Consider the following 27,251-nt stretch of genomic DNA (forward strand, 5'->3'; position numbering starts at 1 on the left):
TACTGGGGACTGTGCTCATGGTTTGCTTTTATCTGAATCATGTAACAAGTATAGGAAGGTGTTGATGGACCAGGAGGCTGAGAGGATGACTTGGGGTTTGAATATGGAGACAGTGAATACAGTGGTCTGCATGCAGTCTGGTCTGCACGTGGGTTTCCAAATAGAGGAGGAGGGTGAAGTGGTTAAGAGTGCCTAAGTCTGGAGACAAACAGGCTGAATCAGAGCCTATTGCCAGAGTTAACAAGGGGAGACGGCCTGGATCAGGGTGGTGACAAGAGGAACTGGGAAGGAGATCATGAGGGGTCCTTGGCAGACCGAGTGTCAGATAACTGGAGGGAAGCTAGGAAGAGAGGCCCATTTAAGAGTGGGAATGAGTGTGAATGTGTGTGTGTGTGTGTGAGGGAGTGAGCTCCACTGGGAATTCCCAGGAGACTGGTCTCACATCTGGGATGGAGGAGGGGTGTCAAACCCTGACGGGCATCAGGGTAGCCTTGCATCTGCTAATGAGTCGGAGCTGACTCCTTGAGTCAGGAGAAGATGCTTACAAACACAAGAAAAGATATCGAAGAACGCATCTCTGTGGACTACCAACATGGAAGGGTCAGAAGAGTCCAGAAAGGTGATGAGGGGCAGGCAGGGCCTATGGAGAGACCCAAGGAACCAAGGGCCAGGGCTAAGAAAGGTCAGTGTCCACCTCTAGGGGGGGCGAGGCCTTTCCAGAGCTGGCCCTATGAGCTTCCTCCACCCCTTCTCGTTTCAGCATCACCCAGCCGCTGGTTAAAGGGGACAGCCATGTGGTGTCCAGGTAAGAGAGAAGGTGGGTACCCAATACGCCTCAGGCCCCGCCCCCTCCCTCCTCCGTGGGTGACGATTGGCCGAGGCTTTCCTTACGTTGTTATGACAGCACCTGAAGGCAGGCATTGGCTCCTTCCCAAGCCGTCCCGCCCCAGGCCCCGCCCCTCTCCCCAGAAGGCGACTGGCAGTTGCGACCCGTTGCTATGACAGCACCCGAAGGTTAACGGTTACCCTTCCGGTGCTTCCCAGCTTCTCCGCAAGGGCTGGGAGGGAGAGAGCCCGGTCGCGTCTCCATGGCGACGGCGGACGCGGTGGTGCAAGCAGCTGGTACCTACCGACTAGAAAGGCGCAGGCGGCAGCGGACATCCAGACTGGGGCGAAGCCATGTCGGACCTGGGCTCAGAGGAGTTGGAAGAGGAGGGAGAGAATGATCTTGGGGTGAGAGTTCCGGGTAAGGGAGGAGCTCCCAGGGTTGCGTGGACCCTTGGAAACCGGGTTCAGAGAGTGGGACGGCCTGGAGGCCCGCCAAAGTCCCTCCGGGAGGCCCAGCCAAAGACAAGGACCATGCTGGCCACAGCGGGCGCTGCGTCCTGCAAGTTGGCTCTGAAAGGTGAAACGTTATGACGTCCTCTTACCACATCCCTTCTCGCTCCCCCCTCCACCTTTCCTCCTCCCGTTAAAGGCAAAGATTTCCGAATAGAAGGCATTGGAAGCGTCCTGCTGTTACCCTCCACGGAGGCAGTTTCCTTGAATGGCTGGTCATCCCAAGCTGGGCTCTTCCGACCCTTCCATGATGCCCTCTTCTCCTTCTGCCCTCAGTCTTTCCCAGCATCAGGAACTTTTCCAATGCTGTTCACATCAGATGACCAAAATCCTGGAGTTTCAACTTCAGCATCAGTCCTTCCAATGAATATTCAGGATTGATTTCTCTTAAGATTGACTGGTTTGATCTCCTTGTTGTCCAAGGGACTGAGAAAGGTGCCAACCTTGTGGCTCGTTTTGGGTATATTTGGGAGTCTCTGGGTCAGGAAGAGGAGTCTTTTATACATTTTGATTTAGACTAACCCTGAAACAAATTTGTAAGGTTATAAAATTTGCCTTATATCTGAGCATGAATTTCTGAGCCAAACAGTGCTAGAAAAGAACAAAAAATGCAAAAATGTTTTTTTCCCCAAAGCCCTTGATTTAATGTGTCTGAATTTGTGCTAATGTCTATCCAGATCCAATTCCAGGTCAGATCATTCTCTGTGCCCTTGCTATTTCATTGTTTATTATTTACATGTTACACCCATGTAATTAGGTGCTTGAGAAACATGTCTTTTATGAAGGATAGAGACAATAGGGAAATGAGAAGCTAGTATTGTTTTTTATTGATTTACTTTAAAGATGTGTGTATGTATGTGTGTGTTAGTCACTCAGTCGTGTCCAATTCTTTGCAACCCCATGGACTATAGCTCTCCAGGTTCCTTTGTCCATGGAATTCTCCAGGCAAGAATACTGGAGTGGGTTGCCATTCTCTTCTCCAGAGCATCTTCCCAACCCAGGGATCGAACCCAGGCCTCCTGCATTGCAGGCAGATTCTTTACCATCTGAGTCACCAGGGAAGCCCACTATAAAGATAGATATGTAATTATTTCCCTATTGGGCTATGAGTGTTTGAACCTTAAGCCTCTTGAGTTTAAAAATCAGTTAAACTGAATTGAGTTTGGAAACTCAAGCTGACCGTTGAACCTGATTCATTCCTCAGCTCCCCCTGTTCCTCTCCTGACATCAGAGCTTTCCTCAAGGTCAAAGCTGTCTTCAGGCCACGGATACCCAGGGATGACTTGTATTTTAAATTATGGATTATTGGAAGAAGGTGGGTTCAGGACCTGCTCCACCTGCAAATGCTATTAATACTTAAAACATGTCCTTGTAATGAACACAACTTGGACCATCTTGCATTTTCCCCCAAGTGGTTGGTTTTGTTTACAGTGTAAAGGATTGTCATAATAAAGTGGAGGGAGAGAGTGAATGTCCACCATGGACAGGGACCAGCTGTGTGGGCTTGGACTGATGCTCCGTGTCTCCCAGGCCTGGAGCCTGGGAGACAAGGTCAAGGGTTGGGAGAGTTCAGTGGAATACTATTGAATTCACGAAATGCTTAGCACATGGTTAGTGCTTAATAAAGAGTAGCTGTGATTATTTCTGTCCAGGAGTATGAAGGGGAACGGAATGAGGCAGGTGAACGGCACGGACACGGGAAAGCCAGACTGCCCAATGGGGACATTTATGAAGGGAACTATGAGCATGGTAAAAGACACGGCCAGGTCAGAATCGGTGACTTGAGTGGGTGGTTTTCCCAATTTAATGCTCTATTAGCAATCATTAAATCCAGGAGTGATATAAATTATATCATCACTGTGTTTCAGGGGATCTACAAATTTAAAAATGGTGCTCGGTACATCGGAGAATATGTTAGAAACCAAAAGCACGGCCAAGGCACGTTCATCTACCCAGATGGATCGAGATATGAAGGTGAAGTGTTACCACGAAGCAAACCTTCTTGCTGGGGGGGTAGGGTGTAGGGAAGCTGCGGGTGAGGGTAGACCCGGGGTAGTAGGGTGGACCGAGGCCATTGGTGCTTGGTGGCATTCTTCTCCTTGGAGTCATTTTTGCTGTTTTCCGTTTCTGACCAGCCCCTCTTCTGATGAACACGGTGTCGTTTATATGATGATTCTTTCACCGAGGGCTTCTGCTCTGGGAGGCATTCTTACCTCTGCTGTAGTTGTAACCTCTGTGTTACGTGGCAGAGTCATGTCTCAGGAAGATTCTTGCCCCCTAACATGAACCTCACTGTTGCTCCCCCGACCACTGTCACCTGTGTGATGACAAGTGAAAAGTGAAAGTGAAGTCGCTCAGTCGTGTCCCACTGCTTGCGACCCCATGGACTGTAACCTACCAGGCTCCTCCACCCATGGGATTTTCCAGGCAAGAATACTGGAGTGGGTTGCCATTTCCTTCTCCAGGGGATCTTCCCCACCCAGGGATTGAAACTGGGTCTCCCACATTGTAGGCAGACACTTTACTGTCTGAGCCACCAGGGAAGTCAATCCCAACAACAGATGAAGGCAGTTCCGACAGGCAGGGGTGGGTGGTGAGCTTCGCAAACTGCGTGCAAAGGTTAGGCTCTGGGCTGCTTTTCTGGGCAGAAATTGTCTAGTTTTCATCAGATTTCCAAAAAGATCTGTGAGCCCAACCCTGGTGCTGGGGTGACAATAGCTGTGACCTTATTCAGGGACGTCATTCCGCCTCGTTTCTGCCTCCTCCTCTTCAGTGTGAGGACCAGATGGACTCACACAGGTGAGATGCTCAGAGCCAGGGCTAACCGATGGTGCTTGTTCAGTAAATGCAGGCGAGAGACAATGTCGCTTGTGTGACAGCGGCGTGTCTTAGCTCAGATGCCACCTTCTCAGGGGGCAGGCTGGAGCGGCCTGTCTGCTGGCCACGTGAAACCAGAGCCGAGGCAGCCTCGGGACTTCTGCTGGAACCCGAGACCCAAGTGGAGAGTGTCGCTGCTCTTCCTTCTAGCAGTGGGATTTCTCTTTTGTTTTGTTTCATGAATCTTAGAAAACTGGCTCCAGACATAGCTCCGTCTGCTTTTTAAATCAGCTCAAAGCAATTTAATTTAGGATTTAATTGAATTCTTTTAAATCCTTATGAGCCTAATCTCATTGTGGTCATTTTGATTTCAGTGTAGATGTTAATCTAATTTGAACAACATTTCTATTTATGTATGTTATTACGTATGACAAGATATATGTTATGTATGATAAAATATGTGCATATGTGGAGATACATATGTACATACACACACGTGTGTGCGGTCCCTCCAGGGGAGTGGGCAGACGACCTGCGGCACGGCCACGGCGTGTACTACTACATCAACAACGACACCTACACCGGAGAGTGGTTTGCCCACCAAAGGTTCGATTCCCCCTCGGACCCACACCTCGGTTCACGTCGTGAGCGCACGACCGTGACTAAGCAACAGAATCATGACCGGAGCCCACGGGGCAGCGCGGCCTGCGGTTCATAGCTTTAGGGCGAGCCTGTGGGCAATGCCCTGTTGGTCAGGTGCATTCCCTGGGAAACAGGCCCAAGGGCCCCAAGCCATGGAGGACACAGGACAACCTGCTGGGGCTGAGTCACAGCTCCCGGGAGCCCTGCCCCTTGCCTGAGCCAACCAGCTGACGGGCAGGAGGTTGCCGCTGCCCAGCAGGGGTGCCCAGCCATGCCTGGACTGTGAACAGGATGTGTTTTGAATGAGCCCAGATATAGAAGCCATTTCGTTTGTGAGCCACATCAGCCTAGGCCCCCTGGATTTAAATTTCTGTCTCATAAACCTGGAAGGGTTTTCACTGCAGCAGAACCAAGTGTGTTGTGCTCCTTGTCTTCACCAGGCATGGGCAGGGCACCTACTTCTATGCAGAGACGGGCAGCAAGTACGTGGGTACCTGGGTGAATGGCCAACAGGAGGGCGCAGCTGAGCTCATCCACCTGAACCACAGGTACCAGGGCAAGTTCTTGAACAAAAACGTAAGTCAATGGGCAGTGACATTTGCCAGTGAAATAAGCAGCACCCTCCGTGCCCCACCCCCTGCCCTGCTTGTGACTATGTGTGAGCAGGAAAGAGGACAAACCCAGGCAAACTGTCCACCCTCTCCAGATCGGGAGACAGAGCTGAGCCTCTCTGCTACCCACAAAGGACAGGGTGGGCGCGGGGGAGGCTTGGCGGGTCTCTGCATCCCTGTAACATTCACACAGCCTCCCAGCAATGGAAATCCTTATAGCATTGGGGCATCTTGACCTTGGTCTCATAAGTAAATTGGATATGAAATACTTACTTGTTTGAATGACTGAGCAGTTGGGCATGTAACGTTTTGACTTTCTTTCTCCTGAGAGGGCCACAGCCTGAGCCTGGGAAGGAAGACCCCATGATTTCCTCCCTTGAGCTCTGTGCCAGCCCACCCACTTCAGGCTGCGGTGGGATTGGAGGGCTGCTCCTGGCCTTGGGCTTGGAGGTTTCCAGTTCACAGTGCCCACGACTGATCATCTCTGTCTGGAGGATTCTGTGGTCTTGCTTGTCCTACTTCCCAAGCCCTGGTGGGATGCAGAGAAACCCTGAATCATTTGGAACCTACCTACCACCCTGCATTTGCTATAGCTTTGATCAGGTGTTGAACAGACACTTTCCACAAAAAGAAAGTTTTTGAAGCAAATGAAAGGTGTTAGATGTTGACATAGGGAACATCCAACTGATTTAATAAAGTTGCCCCAGATTCCAGTTTTCATTCCCGTATAATTCACGCCCTTATTACAGATTCTACTTGTAGTCTCTTTAGTGCAGGCAGCTTTTCCTCAAATCTATACATTAAACATGTTTGCTGTTTTAGTCATTCAGTTGTGTCTGACTCTTTGTGATCCCATGGACTATAGCCTACCAGGCTCCTCTGTCCATGGGATTTCCCAGGCAGCAATACTAGAGTGGGTTGCCAGTTCCTTCTCCACTGAGTATGTCATTCTTGCAAAATTCTCCGTTGATATTTTTTTGGCACAGGGAGGTGGGTGGAGGAAAGAGAATTTAACATAAGTTGGTTGGGAGGAATCAATGAATATGGTGAACCTAAACCAACCTGAGGAATGAGAATGAAAGTGAGACTTCATTCTGCCAGTTAGTAGAAGATTTAAAGTTGCACAGGTAACACACCAGGATGTTCCACTTGTAAAACACTCCTCCTCTGGACTCCTCCCCACCCACCTCAAGCGGCCTGGAGGTACAGACTTATATAGACAGCTCATACAGAAGTGCAGTGTGGGGATTTTAACTATATAAATAGGACCACTCTGTTATCAGGACACAAAAATATGCCCAGAGAAACATCTTCTATCTGTGCACATTTGGAAGTTTTTATGTTGGTTAGCTAGTGGAATTGGAGAATGTACAAGTATTGATATTTTTTTTCTTACAGATGCTGGTGATTTATTGATGATTAGATGCAGTAAATGTTGTATATAACTTAGTTTCATTCTACCTTAATAATATTGCATCATTTTTTGAGTAATTACTATGTGCCAGGCACTGTTCTAAGTATTTTACATGTATTAACTCATATAATTTAAAATAAAAGTGTCCCCATTGATGTATAAGTATACCAAAAACAAAGACAGGTTAAACTGAGGCTCCCAAAGTTGTTCTGTTAAGTGGTGGAGCTAGGATTCAAATGCCAGCAGCCTACTGCTGCAGCCTGTGTTCCTAGATTTGGTATTTTTTTCAAACTGTTGATGTTTTAAATGATGCCAGACACTGCCGATTGTCCTGAAAAGCTGAGCTAGTTTATACTCTGATCAACAGAATGTGGGAGTCTCTTCATCACATTTTCTCACCAACATTGGATTTTATTAGTCTTTATTTTTTTTTTCAAACCTCATTGGGTAAAAAATGTTATCTCATAGTTTTAATGTGCAGTTCACTGGTTACTGGTGAGGCCCAGCATCTTCAAACACTTCTCCTGCTAGTTTGACTGTCTTCCTTCAGAGACTTACCTGTTCACATCCTTGCTGGAAAGTTGTGAAATATACTGTAAAGCTTCAATAACGAAAACAGTGTGCTGCTAGGTTAGAGATACACATAGTCAGGGACTTAGGTCAAAGAGTAGACAGATTCAAGCATATATAATAATTTAGCACTTGAAAGGATGTCATTTCTAGCTGAAAGAAATGGTGGGGAGAAATCAAGAAATGGTGCTGGGACAGCCTGATGACAACTTGGGAGAAAAAAAACCAGAGTTTGTCCTTCAGCATTTAGGTGAAGACACTGGGTTGGCCAAAAGTTCATTTGGGGTTTTCCATATGATGTCGTGGAAAATCCAAGCACATGTTTTGGCCAACCATACTTGCTAGAAGAAATAAAGATTTAAATGTAAACAGAAAGCCACAGACAGAAAAATAGGCTTTTTTTTTTTTTTTGAGAAATATGGACTTTCTAAACAGAAATATAAAGGAAAAACCAAGAGATCCCACTTGACAAACATAATCCCATATAGATTAGAAAACACAGTAAAGAAAATTTAAAACCTAAAGGACAAATGGGCTTGGGATATTTGTAACATGTAATGTGTAAAGCACTTATGTCAATCAGCATGATTTAAATTTCAAAAATGTTGAAAAAAATTAAACCTTGCTAATAATGTAAAAGATGTGACTTAAAATTCTGAGGTTCTATTTTTTTACATATAAGAATGTAAAGAGAACAAATGTTAATGCCCAGAAAAAAATAAGGGTTTGAAGACAAAGGGATCTTAAGTGCTGTTGTAGGAGTGAAAGTTACTAGAGGCTCATTCTGATAAAATCTATCAGATTATCTATCTACCTATACATACTTTTCTCCAGAAATTCAATTTCTATAAACTTACTTTGAGGAAATTATCAAGACTGTACATAAAGATTTAGCTCAGAATATGTTTACACAGTGTTTTTTGTCAAAGTATCAGCATAACAAATATTAACAACAGGGAGTAAAATAGATGATGATTCCTTGATGAAATAGCATACCACGTTGACTACTGATGTTATGGAAGAGTATCTCTAAATATGTTCATACTCTCAGTTCAGTTTAGTCGCTCAGTCGTGTCTGACTCTGTGACGCCATAGACTGTAGCACACCAGGCTTCCCTGTCCATCACCAACTCCCAGAGCTTGCTCAAACTCTGGCCATTGAGTCGGTGATGCCATCCAACCATCTCATTCTCTGTTGTCCCCTCCTCCTCCTGCCTTCAACCTTTCCCAGCATCTGGGTCTTTTCCAGTGAGTCAGTTCTTCGCACCATGTAGCCAAAGTATTGGAGCTTCAGCTTCAGCATCAGTCCTTCCAATGAATATTCAGGATGGATTTCCTTTAGGATTGACTGGTCTAATCTCCTTGCAGTCCAAGGGACTCTCAAGAGTCTTCTCTAACACCACAGTTCAAAAGCATCAATTCTTCGGGGCTCAGCTTTCTTTATTGTCCAACTCTCACATCCATACATGACTACTGGGAAAACCGTAGTTTTGACTAGATGGACCTTTGTTGGCAAAGTAATGTCTCTGCTTTTTAAATCAACTATATTTCCATAAATATTTTAAAATTATTTATTAGTAGTCCTTTTCTAGCTAGTTTGACTGTGGGTGTTGACTAAGTAAAATTTCTGTCATAAATACTTTTGTAAAGAAATAAAATGTAGTTGTTTTTTTTTTTTAACAAAGGTAAGGGGACCTACACTTTGCATTCCATTAGCCATTAGTTTACAAAGCCATCTTTAATTTGTATTGGATTTCCCCAGTTCCATGATTCTGGGTAGAGTTTATGCAGGTCACATTTATACTCTATGTACTTTGTATACACATTTACACATTTTGTACTTTCTACCGGGCGTTGACACTCGAGAATGAAGTTGGTTTCTCTTTGCTCATAGCCTGTTGGCCCTGGAAAGTACGTGTTTGATATTGGATGTGAACAGCACGGGGAGTATCGCTTGACTGACGTGGTAAGTTGCAGAGTCTATATCTTTTTCTACATTCATAGGCAAATAAACTGTTCGATGATGCTCACCTTGTAGATCTGTGTTGGGATCAATTGCCCTGAGGCAGTTTAGGAAATGGAGTCGGGCAGAAGGGAAAGTTGGGTTGTGATGGGACCCTGTGGGAACTCTGAAATGGGATAACCCTTCAAAGTGTCCTGAACAGGGCTTCCCTGGTGGCCCAGTGGTAAAGAATCTTCCTGCCAGTACAGGAGACAAGGGTTCAATCCCTGATATGGGAAGATTCCACAAGCCCCAGAGCAACTAAGTCCATGCGCCCCAACTATTGAGCCTTTGCTCTCAAGTCCAGGAGCCACAACCATGCAAACCTGCATGCCCTAGAGCTGGTGCTCTGCAGCAAGAGAAGTGTCCACAGTGAGAAGCCTGCGCACCCCAAGGAAGAGTAGCCCCTGCTCACTACAACTAGAGAAAGAGCAGCAAGGAAGACCCAGCACAGCCAAAAATAAATAAAATAATTTTTAAAAATGTTCTGAACAGAGTCCAGATACCTTAGACTCCCATGTGGACTGGTCACTGGGTGTGGGCTGCCCGTGGACAGAGAGGGGCATGAAACCTAGGCTGTGCGGCTTGCTTTGGCCAAGGGCAGTTCATGGGAGGGACTTTGCTATGAGTGAGTGGCCACCCACCCTCCAGCAGCTGGAAGAAGGAGGGCCTGCATCTTGTGGGGAGAGCACGTGAGCACCTACGAGTGACGAGACAGCAGGCACCCCCTAGACAGTAGTTCTGCAGTGCAGTCCCCGGGCCTGCAGCTTTGGCAACACCTGGCAGTCTGTTCCACATGCAGGTTACTGGACCTCACCCCAGACCTCCTGAATCAGAAACCCTGGGGCTGGGCCAGCGATCTGTACATGAACAACCTCTCCAGGGGATTGTGGCACAACTGAAGTCTGAGCTCCACTGTCCTGGGGTCCTGGCGTCACCCTTCCTGGGGTACACATTTTTAAACCAAGGAGTTCAGTTTATTTCTGAGTGACTCAGGGGAAGTATTAGGCAGGGATCTGTTACTCTGTGTGTTAGATGTTATCATGTTTGTGGCAGTGAAGTTTTCCATATTTATAGGACTGATGTTCAAATCTTTGGAATTTTGTGATGAGTACAAATCTGAGAAAGAAAGTGAAAGTGAAGTTGCTCAGTCGCGTCCAACTCTTTGCGACCCCATGGACTGTAGCCTACCACACTCCTCCATCCATAGAATTTTCCAGGCAAGAGTACTGGAGTGGGTTGTCATTTCCTTCTCCAAGGGATCTTCCCGACCCAGGGATTGAACCCGGGTCTCCCACTTTGCAGGCAGACACTTTACCATCTGAGCCACCTGGTAAGCCCAAAATTCCCACAGTGGTTAACAGCCGCATATGTCGATGTTGCCAAGCATATTGGTCTACTTGGTCTACAAATCTGAGAAGTAGACCAATATGCTTGGCAACATCAACATATGCGGCTGTTAACCACTGTTGGAATTATACATCATGGTGGTGAGGGACAGGGAGGCCTGGCTTGGTGCAGTCCATAGGGTTGCGAAGAGTTGGACATGATTTGGCAACTGAACTACAACAAATAAACTATTCCACATTTAGAACTGATGGACTTTGTTTACTTTGACTGTGTTTTATTTATCTCTCCATAATCCTTGAGACTAGAACTTAGGAGTCCATGCCCTTGCACGTCCTTATGTAGATGTCTTTGGGTGTTTTTAGGTTTTTGCTTACAGTGATGATGCTGAATCTTGACCTCTGTCCACTCATGCAGAATTGAATCTCAGAGACAGAGTTTTGGTGAAAAGACTAGCTTTACTGGTTTGCCAGGCAAAGGCAGACATAGCAAGCTAATGCCTTCCATAGTGTGTCCCAAGGCGGGGGGTGGGGATTTGGCGAGGAGTTTCACAGCAGTGGTTCAAGGGCAGGGTTTTGACAAGGATGGGGTGTGTGCGGGTCCTGCGGTCCTTTAACCTGGCCTCAGGTGTTCCCCTGATGAGTTCTGTGGTTCTCCAGGTTATCCAACTATGACCTTCTCTCCAGAATGAAGAATGTTTCATCACGTAGTTAACATCTTCCACTTGTTAGGGTTTCAGTTCTGCAGAAGAGCTCAAAGACACAGTTCTGTGTGTCTCTTGAAGCAGAATTGGGCCCCTTCCCCAAGGCTGCTCTGTTGTTTCTTGGCTGCTCCTCCCTCATCTCTGCATCCATTCGCTTCCCTGAACCTGCAAGTGCCTGAACCTGCCCTTGGGAACTCAGGGAAGGTCATAAAGGCTGGAGTCTGTTTCCTACAAACAAGAAATGGGGGACACAGAAAGACATCCATGCCCAGGAGCCCCACGGGGTCCTACTTGGTTTCAGTGTTTGTTTCGTTATGTTTGAAGAATCTTAGAGCTGAAATGTAGCTGAATGGTTGCAAAGAGTCATTAGTTCTGGCCATTTCTTAACTGGAAATGTTAGTCTGAAAACCTCTTGCACTGTCACCGAGATAAGTGCGGGAGCTGTACTGATCCCACTTTGATTTCTCATCCTTGTTGTTTTAAGCTCCATTTTCAGCTCTTGAATTATACCATTGACACTGGCAATTACTCTGATCACTGAATCCTGTTATGGAAATGTTAAAGCACCTTTCAAAACCTGTCCCATCTACCCGTACTGTAAACATCCCATGCATGTTGGTCAATTTACATTGTTTTAACTTAGGAAAGAGGAGAAGAGGAGGAGGAGGAGGAGACACTGATAACTGTCATTCCAAAATGGAAAGCCACCAAAATCACAGAGCTGGCCTTGTGGACCCCGACCCTCCCCCAGGAGCAGCCCGCTGCAGACAGACCAGGCCAGGAGGAGGCCCCAGGAGCTGAGGGTATGGAGGTCTAAGGGGGTGAGGGGAATGGGGCTCTCGGGGGGCAGGCTCTGAGTCCTTCTCCTTGGCCTGTGACTGGCTGTGGGCATGACCTGGGCAAGGCTCTGACTGCAACTGGAGTGACAGGTCCTTCCTGAAGGACAGCACTTCTCTGTGACCATCACAGGGGACTTCCTGGCAAGTCCTCAGGGGGCTGTGGAGGATCAAAGGTTACACTGGGCAGGAGCCCTTCTGTTGCAAGTGATTGAAAGTCCTAGTTGCTCAGTTGTGTCCAGCTCTTTGTGACCCCCATGGACTGTAGCCCACCAGGCTCCTCTGTCCATGGGATTCTGCAGGCAAGAACACTGAAGTGAATTGCCAGGCCCTTCTCCAGGAGATCTTCCTGAACCAGGGTCTCCTGCATTGCTGGCAGATTCTTTACCATCTGAGCCACCAAGGAAGCCCTAAGGGATTGAAGATCAACTCCAGTTGGCCTAAGTGGAATAATACTGACACTAATTCATTGGTTCATACCACTGGAGCAGTCGGGTAGGACGACCTCAGGTCTGGCTGGATCAGGCGTCTTCTCTCTGGTCTCCACTTTCCCGTGTACTGGCTCTACTTGGTGGTACCCCCTTCCCTTTGGAGATCAAAGCTCAGTGACTTTATCAGATTGTCACCCAATCTGCTCAAGAACCCTGGAAAACAGAGGGCTTCTTTCTCCATATGCTCATCAAAACCCCTGGGATATATACTGTACACTTAAAACAAAAAACCCTTGGGAATTAGATTATCAGACAAGGGATGCCCATCCCTAAACCTGTCACTGTGATGGGGACCGGGGACCAGGTGTCAGGCCTGGGTGGAGCTGAGACTCTGAGTTGGGGGTGGTCCCCTGATGGAGAGGTGGGCCCTGCTGTCAGCAGGAGGCAGGAGTGGGTGCTGAAAGGCACCTGCTGATACCGTTTCCTTTTGTCCATCTCAGGTGGCGGCGAGATGGTGGAGGAGGTCCAGCCTCTGACCGATGTGTCAGAGGGGGAGTTAGAGTCGACGCGGCCTGGAGACGAGGAGGGAGACGCCAGTAGAGAGGACCGAGAGGAATTCCAATATGACAGCTTAGACCAGGGTGAGCCTGTGCTTCGGTGACCGAGGTGGGCAGAGGGGACGAGGCACTAGCACCCTGGAGCGGGCACAGCATTTTCTTTGCCTTTGCTGGAGGCCGTCCTTGGGTCAGGCCTGGGGAACTGACCCTGGGATCCAGGGTCATTCAGGGGATCCACCCTGGGAATGTCACACCTTCTTAGCTGTCCTGCACAAGGACAGCTGTGTGACATGTGTTCTCTCTGACTCTGTCCTTGCTAGTCTTGGTTTCACCAAATACCGCATGACTTGGGTGTCCTGGTAGATATTGATGTGGCTTTATTTTATGACATGGTTTTCACCTTTATCACACTTTATAATAATGCTCTGTAAAGAAATATATAGCATACACATTCAAAGTGTAAACCCTTTCAACGTTTAATTTTTCATCATTAATTCACATAAACACTATTATGGGGGTGGGGAAGGAGGGTGGGAAGTGTGGATTACAGCCTTTATAGAGACCAGAGTTTCAACAGTGTTGTTTATAAATTATAGTCCATTAATTTCATTACTGATCAGTGCACATAGGCAAAAGACAATGATGAACCTTACTCTCACTGACATGCATATTCTTATCTTAGCATTTACTCTGAAAATATTTTTTGCCTACTTTATTACTGGTACCAAAACAAAAACTATATAAGTCTGTCTAAGATAAAGTTAACATTCCATGAATTTGCCTGATAATGTGTTTAATATTTGTTACAAAAGATCTGCAAGCAAATCAATAGTTTTTAAATAGAAATAAAGTTAATACACTCACGTTTCCTTTTTTCTTCTCAGGAAACATCAGTTTTGAAGAAGAGGAAGGCAGACAGTCAGAACTGCTAGAATAAGATGAAGCAAAGCCAGGATGGTAGGAGATGGATCAGAAAGATGCTCTGACACCAGCATAGTAATTACTGATGTATCACTAATTTTTCTTACTTAGTTGTTTGTTAAAATGTTTTATCATTGCAAATAAATTTCTTTATTTTCCTTTGTTTATGAAATAGCCTCTGCTTCAAGTTCTCAAGTTCTTTAAAAGTTACCAAGTTATTTTGCCATGATTTTTTAAAAGATTATTTTCTTTTAATGTGGACCATTTTTAAAGTTTTGATTGAATTTGTTACCGTAACCAGCTGGTTACTTGAATTGATGCTTTTGAACTGTGGTGTTGGAGAAGACTCTTGAGAGTCCCTAGGACTGCAAGGAGATCCAACCAGTCCATTCTAAAAGAGATCAGTCCTGGGTGTTCATTGGAAGGACTGATGCTAAAGCTGAAACTCCAATACTTTGGCCACCTCATGCGAAGAGTTGACTCATTGGAAAAGACTCTGATACTGGGAGAGATTGGGGGCAGGAGGAAAAGGGGATGACAGAAGATGAGATGGCTGGATGGCATCACCGACTCGATGGACATAGTTTGAGTGAACTCTGGGAGTTGGTGACGGACAGGGAAGCCTGGCGTGCTTCGATTCATGGGGTCGCAAAGAGTCGGACACAACTGAGCGACTGAACTGAACTGAACTGACTTAAAGTTGAGGCCCTTGCTCATTTACCATTCTGAAAATCCTAGGACCCTTAAGAATTATGCTGTACAAATTACACAAACTGGGTGGCTTTAAACAACTAAAAGGGCTTCCTGGGTTGCGCAGTGGTAAAGAATCCACCTGCCAATGCAGGAAATGCAAGAGACTCGGGTTCAATCCCTGGCTCAGGAAGATCCATCCCCTGGAGGAGGAAATGGCAACCCACTCCAGTGTCCTTGCCTGGAGAATCCCATAGACAGAGGCACCTGGAGGGTTATGAGAGAGCTAATTCTCAGGTAGGTTGATAAGGAGTCTGGGGCCCTCAAGGAGGAAGGGGTCCAGGGCCCTTGAGAGGAAAAAGGGGTCTGGGGCTCTCGAGGAGGAGATAGGGGTCTGGAGTTTTCAAGGAGGAGAAAAGGACAAAGGTTTTTTTCTTTATTGCTTTGTTTTAGTCAATATAGTATCTTCCTTCAGAGAAGGCAATGGCACCCCACTCCAGTACTTTTGCCTGGAAAATCCCATGGATGGAGGAGCCTGGTAGGCTGCAATCCATGGGGTCGCTGAGTCAGACACGACTGAGCGACTTCGCTTTCACTTTTCACTTTCATGCATTGGAGAAGGAAATGGCAACCCACTCCAATGTTCTTGCCTGGAGAATCCCAGGGACAGGGGAGGCTGGTGGCTGCCGTCTATGGGGTCACACAGAGTCAGACACGACTGAAGTGACTTAGCATAGCAGAGTATCTTCCTTGAGGACATGTTTTTCCTTCTTAAGACCCTTCTGAATAATCCTGTCATCTTAAAATGTATATTGTGGGAGTGGGTCTGGTAAGATCTTTCTATTGTAAGTTCTAATTCTGTTATCTTAAAATGTAAATTGTGGGAGTAGGTCTGTTAAGATCTTTACAACCTTGAGACATTCTTTTGACTTATTGTTAATAACCAATTGAAAAAGATGTAGCTCACTTGCTAAGACTAGCAGCAAGGGAGGCACTCTCCGTCCCCCTTCTGATGTCTATGTCAGAAGCTTTCTCACTTTAATAAAACTCTGCTACACAAAAGCTCTTGGGTGATCAAGCCTGGTCCCTGATCCCGAAGCCAAATCTTCGGAGATCATGAATCCGACATCGTTCACCATAAGCTATCAGCTACAGTCCATGAGGTCCCTAAAAATCAGATATGACTGAGCACATCCTCACTCATAAACGACTAAAATGTATTCTCCCACAGCCCTGGAGGCCAGACATCCCAAACTGAGGTCTCAGCAGGGCTGTGCTCCCTTAGAGGCTCTGGGAGGTGGTGGTAGTGGTGGGGCGCATCTTTCCTGCTGCTTCAGCTCCTGGTGGCTCCCATGTCCTTTGATTCGTGGCCACATCACCATGTTGATGCTGCATCAAACCTTCCTTTGTCTGTCTTACAAGGACACATGTGATTAGATTTGGGGCTCTCAAATTAGATCTGGGATCAGGATCCAGGATCATCTCCCCAGCTCAAAATCTTTAATGACATCTGCAAAGATCCTTGTTCCGAATGAGATACCATTCACAGATTCCAGGGATTGTGTTGTTGTTGTTCAGTTGTGTCTGACTCTTTGTGACCCCATGGACTGCAGCATGCCAGGCTCCCCTGTCCTTCATTATCTCCTGGAGCTTGCTCAAATTCATGTCCATTGTGTCTGTGATACTATCTAACCATCTCATTCTCTGTTGGCCCCTTCTGCTCCTGCCCTCAGTCTTTTCCAGCACCAAGGTCTTTTTCAATGAATTGGCTCTTCATATCAGGTGGCCAAAGTACTGGAGCTTCAGCTTCAGCATCAGTCCTTCCAATAAACAGTCCTTCCAGGGATTAGGACCTGCTATCTTTGGGGCCACCATTCAGGCCACTCCAGTTAGTTTTAAAAATGGTTTTTCTAACTCAACTGATCCTTCTGCATTTATCAGGCTGTAAAATATGCATTTATTTGGTTTCCAATACAGTCACCCTGGGAAGACAGGGTAAATACTCAATTGTTTCCTTTGAATTACCAATTAAAATAAAAAGACATAAGTTTAATAGACATTAGTTTAATAAGTGCTTTAAATGGTAACAGACTGGTTTGTTCTGGACCTGTCTTTTTGAGCAGTCATCAAGGACTCATGGATTTTCATGGATATGATATATTTATCTGCCACAATTCTTATTCTTTATCATGATGAAACCGATGCATCTTTGGCCAGGGGTAGTTCTGCATGCTAACTTCTGGTCCTGTGGACACAACTCCATTAGTCCTTGAAAATTTCAGTACACTTTCCTCCATGTTTTCATAATTTATTTTGGTGTAACTTTAAATTTGCAAAAACACTGCAAGAATAGTAAAAGGAACTCCTGTATACTCCTTACCCAAGATCAGCAATTACTTACACCTTGCTCTATTTGTTTTAGAGATAAAAAAAGAGAGAGAATAGTATGTATATAAATGTATATACACATGTGTGAATATATGTATACAGTGTTTATATTTTCAGAACCATTTGAATGTAAGATATGCCTAAGTATTTCAGTGTATTCTGTAAAAGCAAGGACATTCTCTTACATAACCACAGTATAAAGATCATAATCAGGAAATTTCACCTGTATATAATTTGATATGATCCTCTCAATCCACACACTGTATGTAAATTTCATCAATTTTTCCCCTTTTAGCTAATATTAACAATGTCTGTGTGTGTTAGTCGCTCATTTGTGTCTGACTCTTTGTGATCCCATGAACCGTGGCCTGCCAGGCTTTTCTGTCCATGGAATTCTCCGGGCAAGAATACTGGAGTGGATAGCCATTCCCTTCTCCAAGGGAATCTTCCTGACCCAGGGATTGAACCCAGGTCTCCCACATTGTAGGCAGATTCTTTACCATCTGAGATACTGAGCATTTATTCATGGGTTTACTGGATATTTACATATCACTCTTTGTTCAATGTTGTTCAATATTTTCCCAGTTTTTTAAATTGGCTTGTCTCATTTTTTTTATTTTTAAAAGTTCTTATCTCTTTGGATTTAACCCTCCATCAGACATGTTTTCTTTCAGTCTGTGGCTTGCTTCTTTATTTTCCTGACCATCCTTGATGAGAAGAACTTCAAAATTCTGATGGATCTAATTTGGGCAGATGTATCTACAGAATTTGAGGCTCCTCCTTTCTGGCTTTTTCTGCTCCTGGAGTCTCTGCTCACCTTCCAGCAGTTGTGGTGGCCCTGAACTTGGTCCTCTGGCTCTTGAGATCAGAGGAGTGCTGTTTGGCATCCAGTTGCTCTATGTGGCTACCACTGCCCTGGGTCAAAGTCATCATCTGCCACCAGAGACAGCATCCGACCCCACAGGATAAGGACTCAGTCCCACGAGACTGCCTGGCCCTCCAGCAGATGCCGAAGGCCAGGAGTGGGTCCCCAGCTGACCCACAACTTCTGTCTGACATTGCTGCAAATCAGAGGCATCCATGACCCACCTCCCTTCTGGATGCAATAACTTTCAAGAACCGCTCACAGGACTCAGGGAAGCACATTTACCAATTTATTAAAGAATGAGATAAGAGAAGCAGATAAACACCCGGAGGAACAGGTACAGAGGCTCCTGAGCACAAGAGCTTCTGAACCCATGGAATTGGGGTGCATCGCGCTCCAGAAGAACCAACTGGAAGAGCCTCAAACCTCATCCTGTTGGGATTTTATGGAGGCTTCCTCACATAAGCACCATCAATCATTAACTCCATTTCCAGCCCCCATCCCATCTCTGGAGAACTGTGGGGAGCAGGGGCTGAAAACTCCAAGCTTCTCATCCTGGCTGGTCTTTCTGGTAAGATCAGCTCCCATTCAGGAGCCACCCAGAGTCATCTGATTGGAACAAAAGACTCTCCCATCACCCAGGAAATTCCAAGGGATTTAGGAGCTCTGTGTCAAGACCTGGGGTCAAGGACCAAACATCAGAACAGTGATGCTCCTAGTTGTTTGACCACCTAGAAAATGACTAGGGTTTCAGGAACCCTGTGCATGGAACAGAGACCAATTTATATATTTTCTATTTCGTCTTTACCTTCTACCTCTTCACAAAGGCCTCCTTTGACCTGCTTTCTTCTAGACCCCTCCTTAATGTCCTGTCTTCTAGCCCTCTTTTGTTTTTCTTTATGCCTTTCCCATAATTTTCAATTCATTCATCCAGCAAGTATTTCCTGAAAGCCAGTTGCCTGCCAGGCAGTGTGCTGGAGGTGGGGCTTGGAGTGGGGCGCTTGTTCCTAGGATCCCCTGTTACACAGTGAAGCAAGAGCAGTCTGGCTTCCTTGACCATGTTAGCCAATGTCCTGGCCACCGAAAGAAGGCTTCCTCACTCAACACCGAGCCCTGGGCAGTGCTGGCACCTTTCCGTCTTTGACCATCATGCCCACACTTCTGGCAGTCAGTTTTTCTGACTGTCAAATTTTCTGCAATACAATACTGCCAACAGATGCCAAGTGAAAATTCCAGTCTTGCAAAAGACATAAAATTTCATGGAATTGACTAATGTTGGAGGACTGCTCAAATCACAAACAAAACTACTGGGAGAGGTGCTGGCAAAGTTAGACTGAATTACAATTGGGTATAAGACTGCCTGGAAGAGGGCATGGCAACCCACTCCAGTATTCTTGCCTGGAGAAATCCATGGACAGAGGAGCCTGGCAGACTACAGTCCATGGGGTTGCAAAGAGTCAGACATGACTGAAGCGACTTAGCACGCAAGGGAGACCATCAACAAAAGAGACATAACAAGGCCTTCAAAACACAGCAGCTTAATTCAGAGGAGAATGAAGAGCTCTTGGGAAAAATCACAGGCCAAATATTTCTGCTAAAAGGATCACATTGGTGCACATATTCTGTTGGTCAGTCACAGGATCTATGATGATGTGATGCTCTCATAAAACTTTACCAGAACCATTATGAGCGCTCCACTGACATCGCTCACTTTGGCTTATTCCTTATTCCAAGAATTTGAGCAGAAATGCAATTTTGCCTAATTTACCTTTAGGTAAAAACCAGATAAGACTAACCCATGTTCATAATTTTTAGTTTATCAAGCCGGAGTCTAAATCAAAACCCATTTTTTTCCCTCCTTACTTGAATTTTGGTTTCCGTTTCAGCTGGATTGTCTTTGTGGTCAGGAGAACTTCCTGATGAATTTTTAAATAATTGCTTGTGGAATGACCATCAGCCCCACTGAGATGAAAGGCCATGAGTGCACAGCCCTCTGAGATCAGGATCCCAGAGAGAAACAGATGGTTCTTTCAAAACAGGGTCATTGGAGGGCACACCCAACAAAGGACCATCCTGAGGGGTGGAGGGAACTGACTGAGGGCCAGGAACTGGGCTGCAGTCCTGGGATTTCCAAGCCTTCATCTGCTGAGCAGGACGTAGCAGGCAGGCATCTCTTTCCTGTCTAGGGACCCTGTGAGCAAGGAGCCAGCAACACGGATGCCCTGCTCTCCCTGGGCCTCCTCCCTGGTGGTTGCGCACTGCCCTCTTCCTGGGGGCCCCATTATTCCCACCAAGATGGGGAATTAAGCCCCCAACTTCACTTCCAGCTTGGAGAGGACAGACCCCCAGAGCTCCTTAAGGATGCTTTTTTTTTTTTTTTTTTTTGCCATCTGGCTTCTGGGGAGAGGGCTGCAATTAGGGGCTGGCTGAGTCAGCTGCAAACAGCAGACCCATTTCCACAGTTCTATTTCCCCGAGCCTTTGGCCTCTGTTCTGCACAGCAGGCCAGGGATTTCAAGCAGTTTTACCTCATTAATTCTAAACCACCCGTGTTCAGGATTCAATAAGTCAACCTGGTAGATTATTAAACACCCTCTCAGGGCTTGAGCCAAATGTAAACCCCAAATGAGAGAACCTGTGTCAAACATTCCAGCCAAATCTAGGCGTTTTTCCATCCATTGGGTCCAGTAGTCTGACTCCACGTCCACGTGGCCCCCCAGGCTCTGCTGGTGGCACCAGGTGGACCTGTAATCCTCTCCCTGGGGGTGCCATCTCCCGCCCCGCTCCAGTGTGTATGTGGGGGTGTCCTGTGCTTCACCCCTGGGCTCTGCTGGCCTCAGCTCTCTTCTAGGTCTGGGGGGCGTGAGAGGTGATGGGTGGGTCCTGGGCAGAACAGGCATCAGATTGCAAAGCCACCTGCTCCCAGCAAGTGTTGAAAGGCTTTAATAACAGAGGTTGGCTTCCCTAAGGGACAGACACGAAGGAGTGAAGGAGAAAGGAGAGGAGGGGCGAGGCTGGCGGGGAGAAGGGGAGCGGACCTTCCAGCGGGGTCCACACAGGTCAGAAGACACCCAGCTCTGCACCTGCGAACCCAGCCCTCACCACAGACTCTGGCACCACGTGGACACGCAACAGTCAACCTTGAAGGTTTGGGCAAGAGTTGTTTTAGCAGCCCTATCGCGCAGGCCCCGCCCCACCTACCCAGGCCGCCGAAAGCGGCGTTGCGCATGCGTTCTTCAGGCTCCTTGCTGCTGGTTGCGTTCCTCTTGGTCGTCTGTCCTTCTGTCTTCTTCCTCAGACATCTGGAGGAAGATAAGAAAATGAGCATTAGTTGAAATGCCGTCTATGTCTCTAGCTTCCCTAAATTCAGGGTCTTCTTTTTCTGAGACTTAAAGAAAAAAAGGAATAAGTGGTTTGCTTACGACTCCACCCAAGCAGCCCACTTTCCGTTGGGTCCCTGGGAGTCCCATCCGAGAGCAAAAATCTGTGCACCCTTCCCCTCCGCCTGGGGGCAGTCCACAGGGGGCCTCTCGCCAAGACCAAGTGTTGATCCTGGTCCTGTGAAAACAAAGCTGGCCACCTGCAGGCTCACCAAACACTGCTTTTACAATTTCAATATTGTAACTACCCGGATTACAATTACTGTAATCCGGGTAATTACGCAGTAATTTATTTTCCCACAACAGAAATTTGGCAGGAAGAACTTACTGGTCAGTCTTTACTGAGCTCTTGGGAGTATCCTCAAACACCCAGAAGCCCCCATGAAGGGTGGATGGGGTCCCAGGAGCTTCTCTGGGGAGAGGGTCATTGCAGTGCAGAGCCTCAGACTGCAAGGTGGTGTGTGCATTTTTGAATTTCCCTGTAGTGAAGACCTTATTATTTCTTCATCAAAATTGTAACAAGGAACAAATATGCACATATATAAATACATGATATACATGATGAATGCATATGTATATGTATGCATATATATGTCACGTCATGAGATCATTTTCTTGTCATATAGTGCCTTGCCTTTGAGCAAATCTCACCTGCTGGCCTCAGTTCTCTTCTAGGGCTGGGGGTGTGAGAGGTGGTGGGTGGGTCCTGGGCAGAATGGGACATGAACACCTGATCACCAACCTCAAAGGGCCAGCCTTCCTAATGGACTTGCAATGGGATTCTTTTACAAAGCTAAGTTCCCTCACTGCAGTGGTTCTCAAGCTTAAGTGTGTACTGGAATCTCCTGGAGGGTTGTGAAAACAGATTACTCTTCTCCACCCCAGAGTTTCTGATTCACTGAGTCTGCGGTGGGCCCCAGTGTGTTTGTCACAAGTTCTCAGGGGATGCAGGTGCTGTTGGTCCAGGTGTTGCAGGAAGGGGGGCCCCTGCCAGGGCCCGAAAGGGGGCCCTTGTCTAGCATTCAGAAATGAATTGTCTGAAGAGACACACGTGCTGATGAAGCCAGAGGCTTTATTGGGAAGGGGCACCCAGGTGGAGAGCAGTAGGTTAAGGGAACCCAGGACTGATTTGCCACGTGGCTCACAGTCTCTGTGTATTGCTGATCCTGTTCACAGTGCCAACTGTCTTGGGGTTCACACTGTTTGCTGAACCCAGGGTAGGCAAGGTGTGGGCTAAGAAGCTGGAAGGAGACGCAAGGAGCCATAGGAATTGCATACACATTTATTCTCTCCTGACTGACGCAGCAGTCATAGCAATAGACAAGCTATCTTCTGTCCTCCCATGGCTGACCCAACAGACACAGCTTGCGCAATTGCGCAGCAATCGCCCCTGCTTTCTAGGTAGAGCTCACGCAGGCATACAGCACAAGGTAGCCTGTGACCAAGTGGGTACTTTGTGACACGCATTCCCAGTGCTATAAGGGATCTCTGCTGTTACATAATCATTATTTACAAAACAGGGGCAAGAGCGAGAGGCCGTGGGACAACAGAGCCTGACCATGCCATCTTGGTTCATTTGCTCTTTCCCTATGCTCGGGTTTTATGGTGATGGGATTAGTTTCCGGTTGTCTCTGGCCAATCATTCTGACCCAGGGTGCTTCCTGGTGGTCCATGCATTGCTCAGCCAAGATGGATGCCAGCGAGGAGGATTCTGGGAGGTGGTGGGACATGAGGTGTCTCCTTTTGACCTTTCCCCAGTTATTCCGGTTGGTGGTGGCTTATTAATTCCTTATTAATTCAACGTCCCTTACCAGTACTGCCTGTCATAAACTAACTCATGCAAATAGTTACTGTGGTGCCTGGGCACTGTGACCAGTTTCTGTCAGTGTGCTTCTCCTAACACAGGGACCGAACTTTGAGAACCACTGTCTTAGGGCACTTATAACATGGCTCAGAGTCACGGTGGTAAGGACAAAGGCAGATGCGTCCCAAGCACCAGAATTCAGACACCAGCCTTACAGCCAGCTGGCATCATGATCGCTGCATGTTACTTTTTTTTTTTTCCACTGTATATCTCAAAGAGTTGCCTTGAGGATTGAATGAGAAAATGTAGGTAATATGGTTATGTACCATGATGAACAGTGATTACTGTAGCTGTGTGATTAAGTCCACTCACATTCCTTTTATACACCAGCGATCCAGAACATATCTGCTGAACACAATAAATTTATTTGAAAACAATATTCTAGAATTTAGATTATTTAAAGTATGTGAAACAACTTACACTAAATGACTGGATTGTATTGCCTTTTGCGAGTTTAATATAAATATATTTTTCATAAGTGTCATAGAATTATGAAGTCACAAGCTATATTAAAGTCATAAAATGTATTGTAAGTGGGCTATTTTAGGTTTATCACCACAATAAAACCAACTACTGAAATAAAATTATAAGCCATTTTACTCCAGGGATTCTTCTATTTGCTTTTTCCATGACCACGATTTGCAGAACAGAGACTGTGATCAAAATATTGCTTGGAGTACGCACAGGATGGGTAGCTCGTGTCCCATCCATATCCCATCACAGTGTACACGTGTCTGAATAACTCTCAAGTGCAGATTGTAGGGAGGTGTGTGCAAGTGGGGCTGGGGAGTAAGGGGTGGGTGGTGGCCAAGGGGTTGTTGCTCTTGTTATTTCGTCACTAAGTTGTATCCGACTCTTTGTGACTCCAGGGACTGTAGCCCGCCAGGCTCTTGTGTCCATGGGATTTCCCACCCAAGAATACAGGAGTGGGTTGCCATTTCCTTCTCCAGGGGATCTTCCAAATCCAGGGATTGAACCCTAGGGTTCTGCTAGTAACTCTACTGTTCTGAAATGTTTAATATTAAAATAGCCATTCCAGCTTTATTCTGAATAGGGCAAGCATGGTATTTCTTTCTCTATTCTTCTATTTAGAATAAGTTAAAAAACACATACAAAAGATATTTCATGTATGTAGCATATAGTTAGGTCTTGATTATATATTTATCTATGCTTTTTAATTGGTGTGTGCAAGCATGCTAAGTCATTTCAAACATGTCCAACTCATTGCAATCCCATGGACTGTAGCCCTTGAGGCTCCTCTCTTCATGGAATTCTCCAGGCAAGAATACTGGAGAAGGTTGCCATGCCCTCCTCCAGGGGATCTTCCTGGATCCCAGGAGGACTGAGCTTGGCTCTCCTGCATTGCAGTGAGATTCTTTACCATCTGAGCCACCAGGGAAGCCCCTTTAATTGGTATGTCTTTTTTTTTTTTTTTTGATAATTTTATTTATTTATGACTGTTCTGGTCTTCACTGCTTATGGGCCTTCTCTAGTTGCAGAGAGTGGGGCCTACTCTTTAGCTGCAGCTCAAGGGCTTCTCACTGTGGTGGTTTCTCTTGCAGAAATGGGCTCTAGGGCATGAGGATTTCAGCAGTTGCAGTTCCCAAGCTCTAGAGCACCGGGTTGTGGTTAAAGGACTTAGTTGCTCTGCAGCCTGGGATCTTCCCAGACCAGGGATTGAACCTGTGTCTCCTGTATTGTCAGGCAGATTATTTACTACTGAGTCACCAAGGAAGCCCTGGTATGTTTATTTTTTATTTTATTTATTTCTTTTGACCATGCCTTGTGGCTTGGGGGACTCTTAGTTCCCCAACCAGAGAATGAGCCCAGACAACTTCAGTGAAAGTGCCCAGTCCTAACCACTGGACCACCAGGGAACTACATTAATTGGTATGTTTAGACTATTGATATTTATTGGTATTATTTATTGATATTTATTGGTATTATTGATATGGTTAGGTTTAAAGCCAACTATTATTGCCTTTTCCCTCCTTTTTTGTCTTTTTTTGGATTATTTTTATGGTTCCTTTATCACTTAGATATTAGATATGAATTTTTCTCGTTTTTTAGCAATTGTTTTAGGGTCTATAGTACACATATTTAAATACTCACAGTCTGCCTTCAAATGATAGTATACTAGTTCCTATGTTGTATAAGAATCCTACAATATAATCTTTCTATTCGTGTTTCCAGTCTATTGTTGCCCTGTATTTTAATTCATCAGATATTACAAACCCTATCCTACATTGTTATTATTATTTTTGTCTCTCTATCCCATGGTCTCAAAAATAACAATAAGAATAAATATTATGTACTTATCCATCCAATTACTATGGTAGATGTTCTTTATTTTTGGGGTATACATTCAGATTTCCATCTGGCATCATTTCCTTCTGATAAAGAATTTTCTTCATATTTTTTATTATGTGGCTTTGCTGGTGATAAATTTCTTTAGCTTTTTATATTTGAAAAACTTTTTATTTCACTTTTTTTTAATGCATGTTTTCACTTGGTATAGAACTTTATGTTGACAGGTTTTCCTTCAATACTTATAGATGCTTGTCCACATTCCTCTTACTTGTATTATTTCAGACACAAAGTCTGCAGTCATTCTTAAATTTGTGCCTCTGTATGTTTTGTATAATTTTACTCTTTCTGCTTTTAAGATTTCTATTTATTCCTGGTTCTGAACAATTTGATTATATTTTTTCTCACGTAATTTTCATTATATTTCTTGTGCATGGAGTTTGTTGAAATTCTTGGCTGTGGGTTTGTACTTTTCATCAGACTTAGAAACGTTTCAGCCATTGCTTTTCAAAAATATTTTTTCCCCTTTCCCTTTCAAGGACTCCAGTCCTTCATGCACTAGCCCACTCAAGATTTTCTTACAATTCACCAATGTCCTATTTTGTTGTCAGTCATTTTTCTCTGTTTTTATTTGGTTGCTTTTTATTGTTATGTGGTCACATTTACCAATCTTTTCTTCTGCAATGTCCAATTGACCATAAATTCTATCCAGTGTGTTTTTAAGCCTCAGTTTTAAAGTTGTAGTTTTCATCTCAAGAAACTTGATTTAAGTAAGTGTGTTGGGGACTTCCCTGGTAGTCCAGTGGTTAAGAATCCACCTTCTAGTGCAGTGGACATGGATTCTATCCTTGGTCAGAGTACTGGGATCCCACATGCTGCAGAGGAACTAAGCCTGTGTGCCACAACTCCTGAGATCGTGTGCCACAATGAAGTTTGGAATACCGATGCAATAATGAGCCCATGTGCCACAACTGAGACTTGAAACAGCCAAAGAAGTAAATAAGTGTACCACTGAATAACTCAAGTTTACCATCCACATATCCCTGGAGTTCTCTCTGTGCAACTTTCTTGTCTGGTACTGGTGAATTCCTGCTGCTTTGTCACTACAAACTCTCACCCATCTCATCTACTCAGGCAGCCTGCTGGGCTTACCTAGGCTCGCCCTCTCTGTACTGTTATCCGACCCTCTCTCCCCAGGCAGTAAGACAGGCGATTGTACAGCCTACCTTGTTTGTGTCTCTCTCCCAGAGTTCACTGTCCTCTGTTGCCTGGTGTAAAAGATCTCAATAACCATATGTTATATGTATATATTTCCATTTCTAGCAGGAAAGAAAGCCAATCCCTCTAATTCCATCTTGACCAAAGGCTGAATTCCTGTCTAGTAATTTTCGATTATATGTCTGACATTGTCAGTTTGATGCTGAGCTCTGGGTTTTATTGTACTTCATTGAAGACAGTTGGAGTTTTTTTCTGTCTCACAGTTAAGATATTTGAAGACTGGCTTGATGTTTTTGTTTTATATTTGTTTGGAGCAGGTCTAAAGTGTCCTCTTACTCTGCGTTTGTCCCA

At 45.6% G+C, this 27,251-nt stretch overlaps 2 protein-coding genes across 12 annotated transcripts in view; one reads left to right on the forward strand and one right to left on the reverse strand.

Moving 5' to 3' along the window:
* SLC37A1 (solute carrier family 37 member 1) overlaps positions 1 to 1,400 on the reverse strand; it is a 102,072-nt gene extending 100,672 nt beyond the window's left edge. For 2 of the 5 annotated variants that reach the window (XR_015141404.1, XM_086337746.1), the window contains exon 1: positions 1,131 to 1,271. The gene's annotated coding sequence lies outside the window, so the exon portion shown is untranslated. Of the gene's footprint in view, positions 1 to 1,130 lie in introns of all 5 variants that reach the window. The other 3 variants (XM_086338147.1, XM_086337847.1, XM_086337978.1) reach the window with 2 other exon arrangements.
* Positions 944 to 14,363, forward strand: RSPH1 (radial spoke head component 1). Of its 7 annotated transcripts, none has more exons than XM_086338437.1 (10): positions 982 to 1,233; positions 2,543 to 2,653; positions 2,991 to 3,104; positions 3,207 to 3,312; positions 4,671 to 4,761; positions 5,238 to 5,373; positions 9,287 to 9,358; positions 12,088 to 12,247; positions 13,212 to 13,352; positions 14,153 to 14,363. In XM_086338437.1, the coding sequence occupies exons 2-10, from the start codon at positions 2,636 to 2,638 to the stop codon at positions 14,203 to 14,205; spliced, it is 891 nt and encodes a 296-aa protein (XP_086194563.1). In that variant the 5' UTR covers positions 982 to 1,233; positions 2,543 to 2,635; the 3' UTR covers positions 14,206 to 14,363. The 7 variants fall into 7 exon arrangements, 4 of the variants coding, with proteins under 4 accessions (XP_086194493.1, XP_086194708.1, XP_086194563.1 ...); XR_015141694.1 differs by having other exon boundaries at positions 1,049 to 1,233; positions 5,238 to 5,345; XM_086338506.1 differs by having other exon boundaries at positions 1,058 to 1,405.
* Positions 14,364 to 27,251: the final 12,888 nt, after the last annotated feature.

Source organism: Bos grunniens, chromosome 1, assembly GCF_055505025.1.
Source record: "Bos grunniens cultivar Pamir isolate PY7600 chromosome 1, Bosgru_T2T1.0, whole genome shotgun sequence".
In the NCBI taxonomy this organism is placed as follows: domain Eukaryota; kingdom Metazoa; phylum Chordata; class Mammalia; order Artiodactyla; family Bovidae; genus Bos; species Bos grunniens.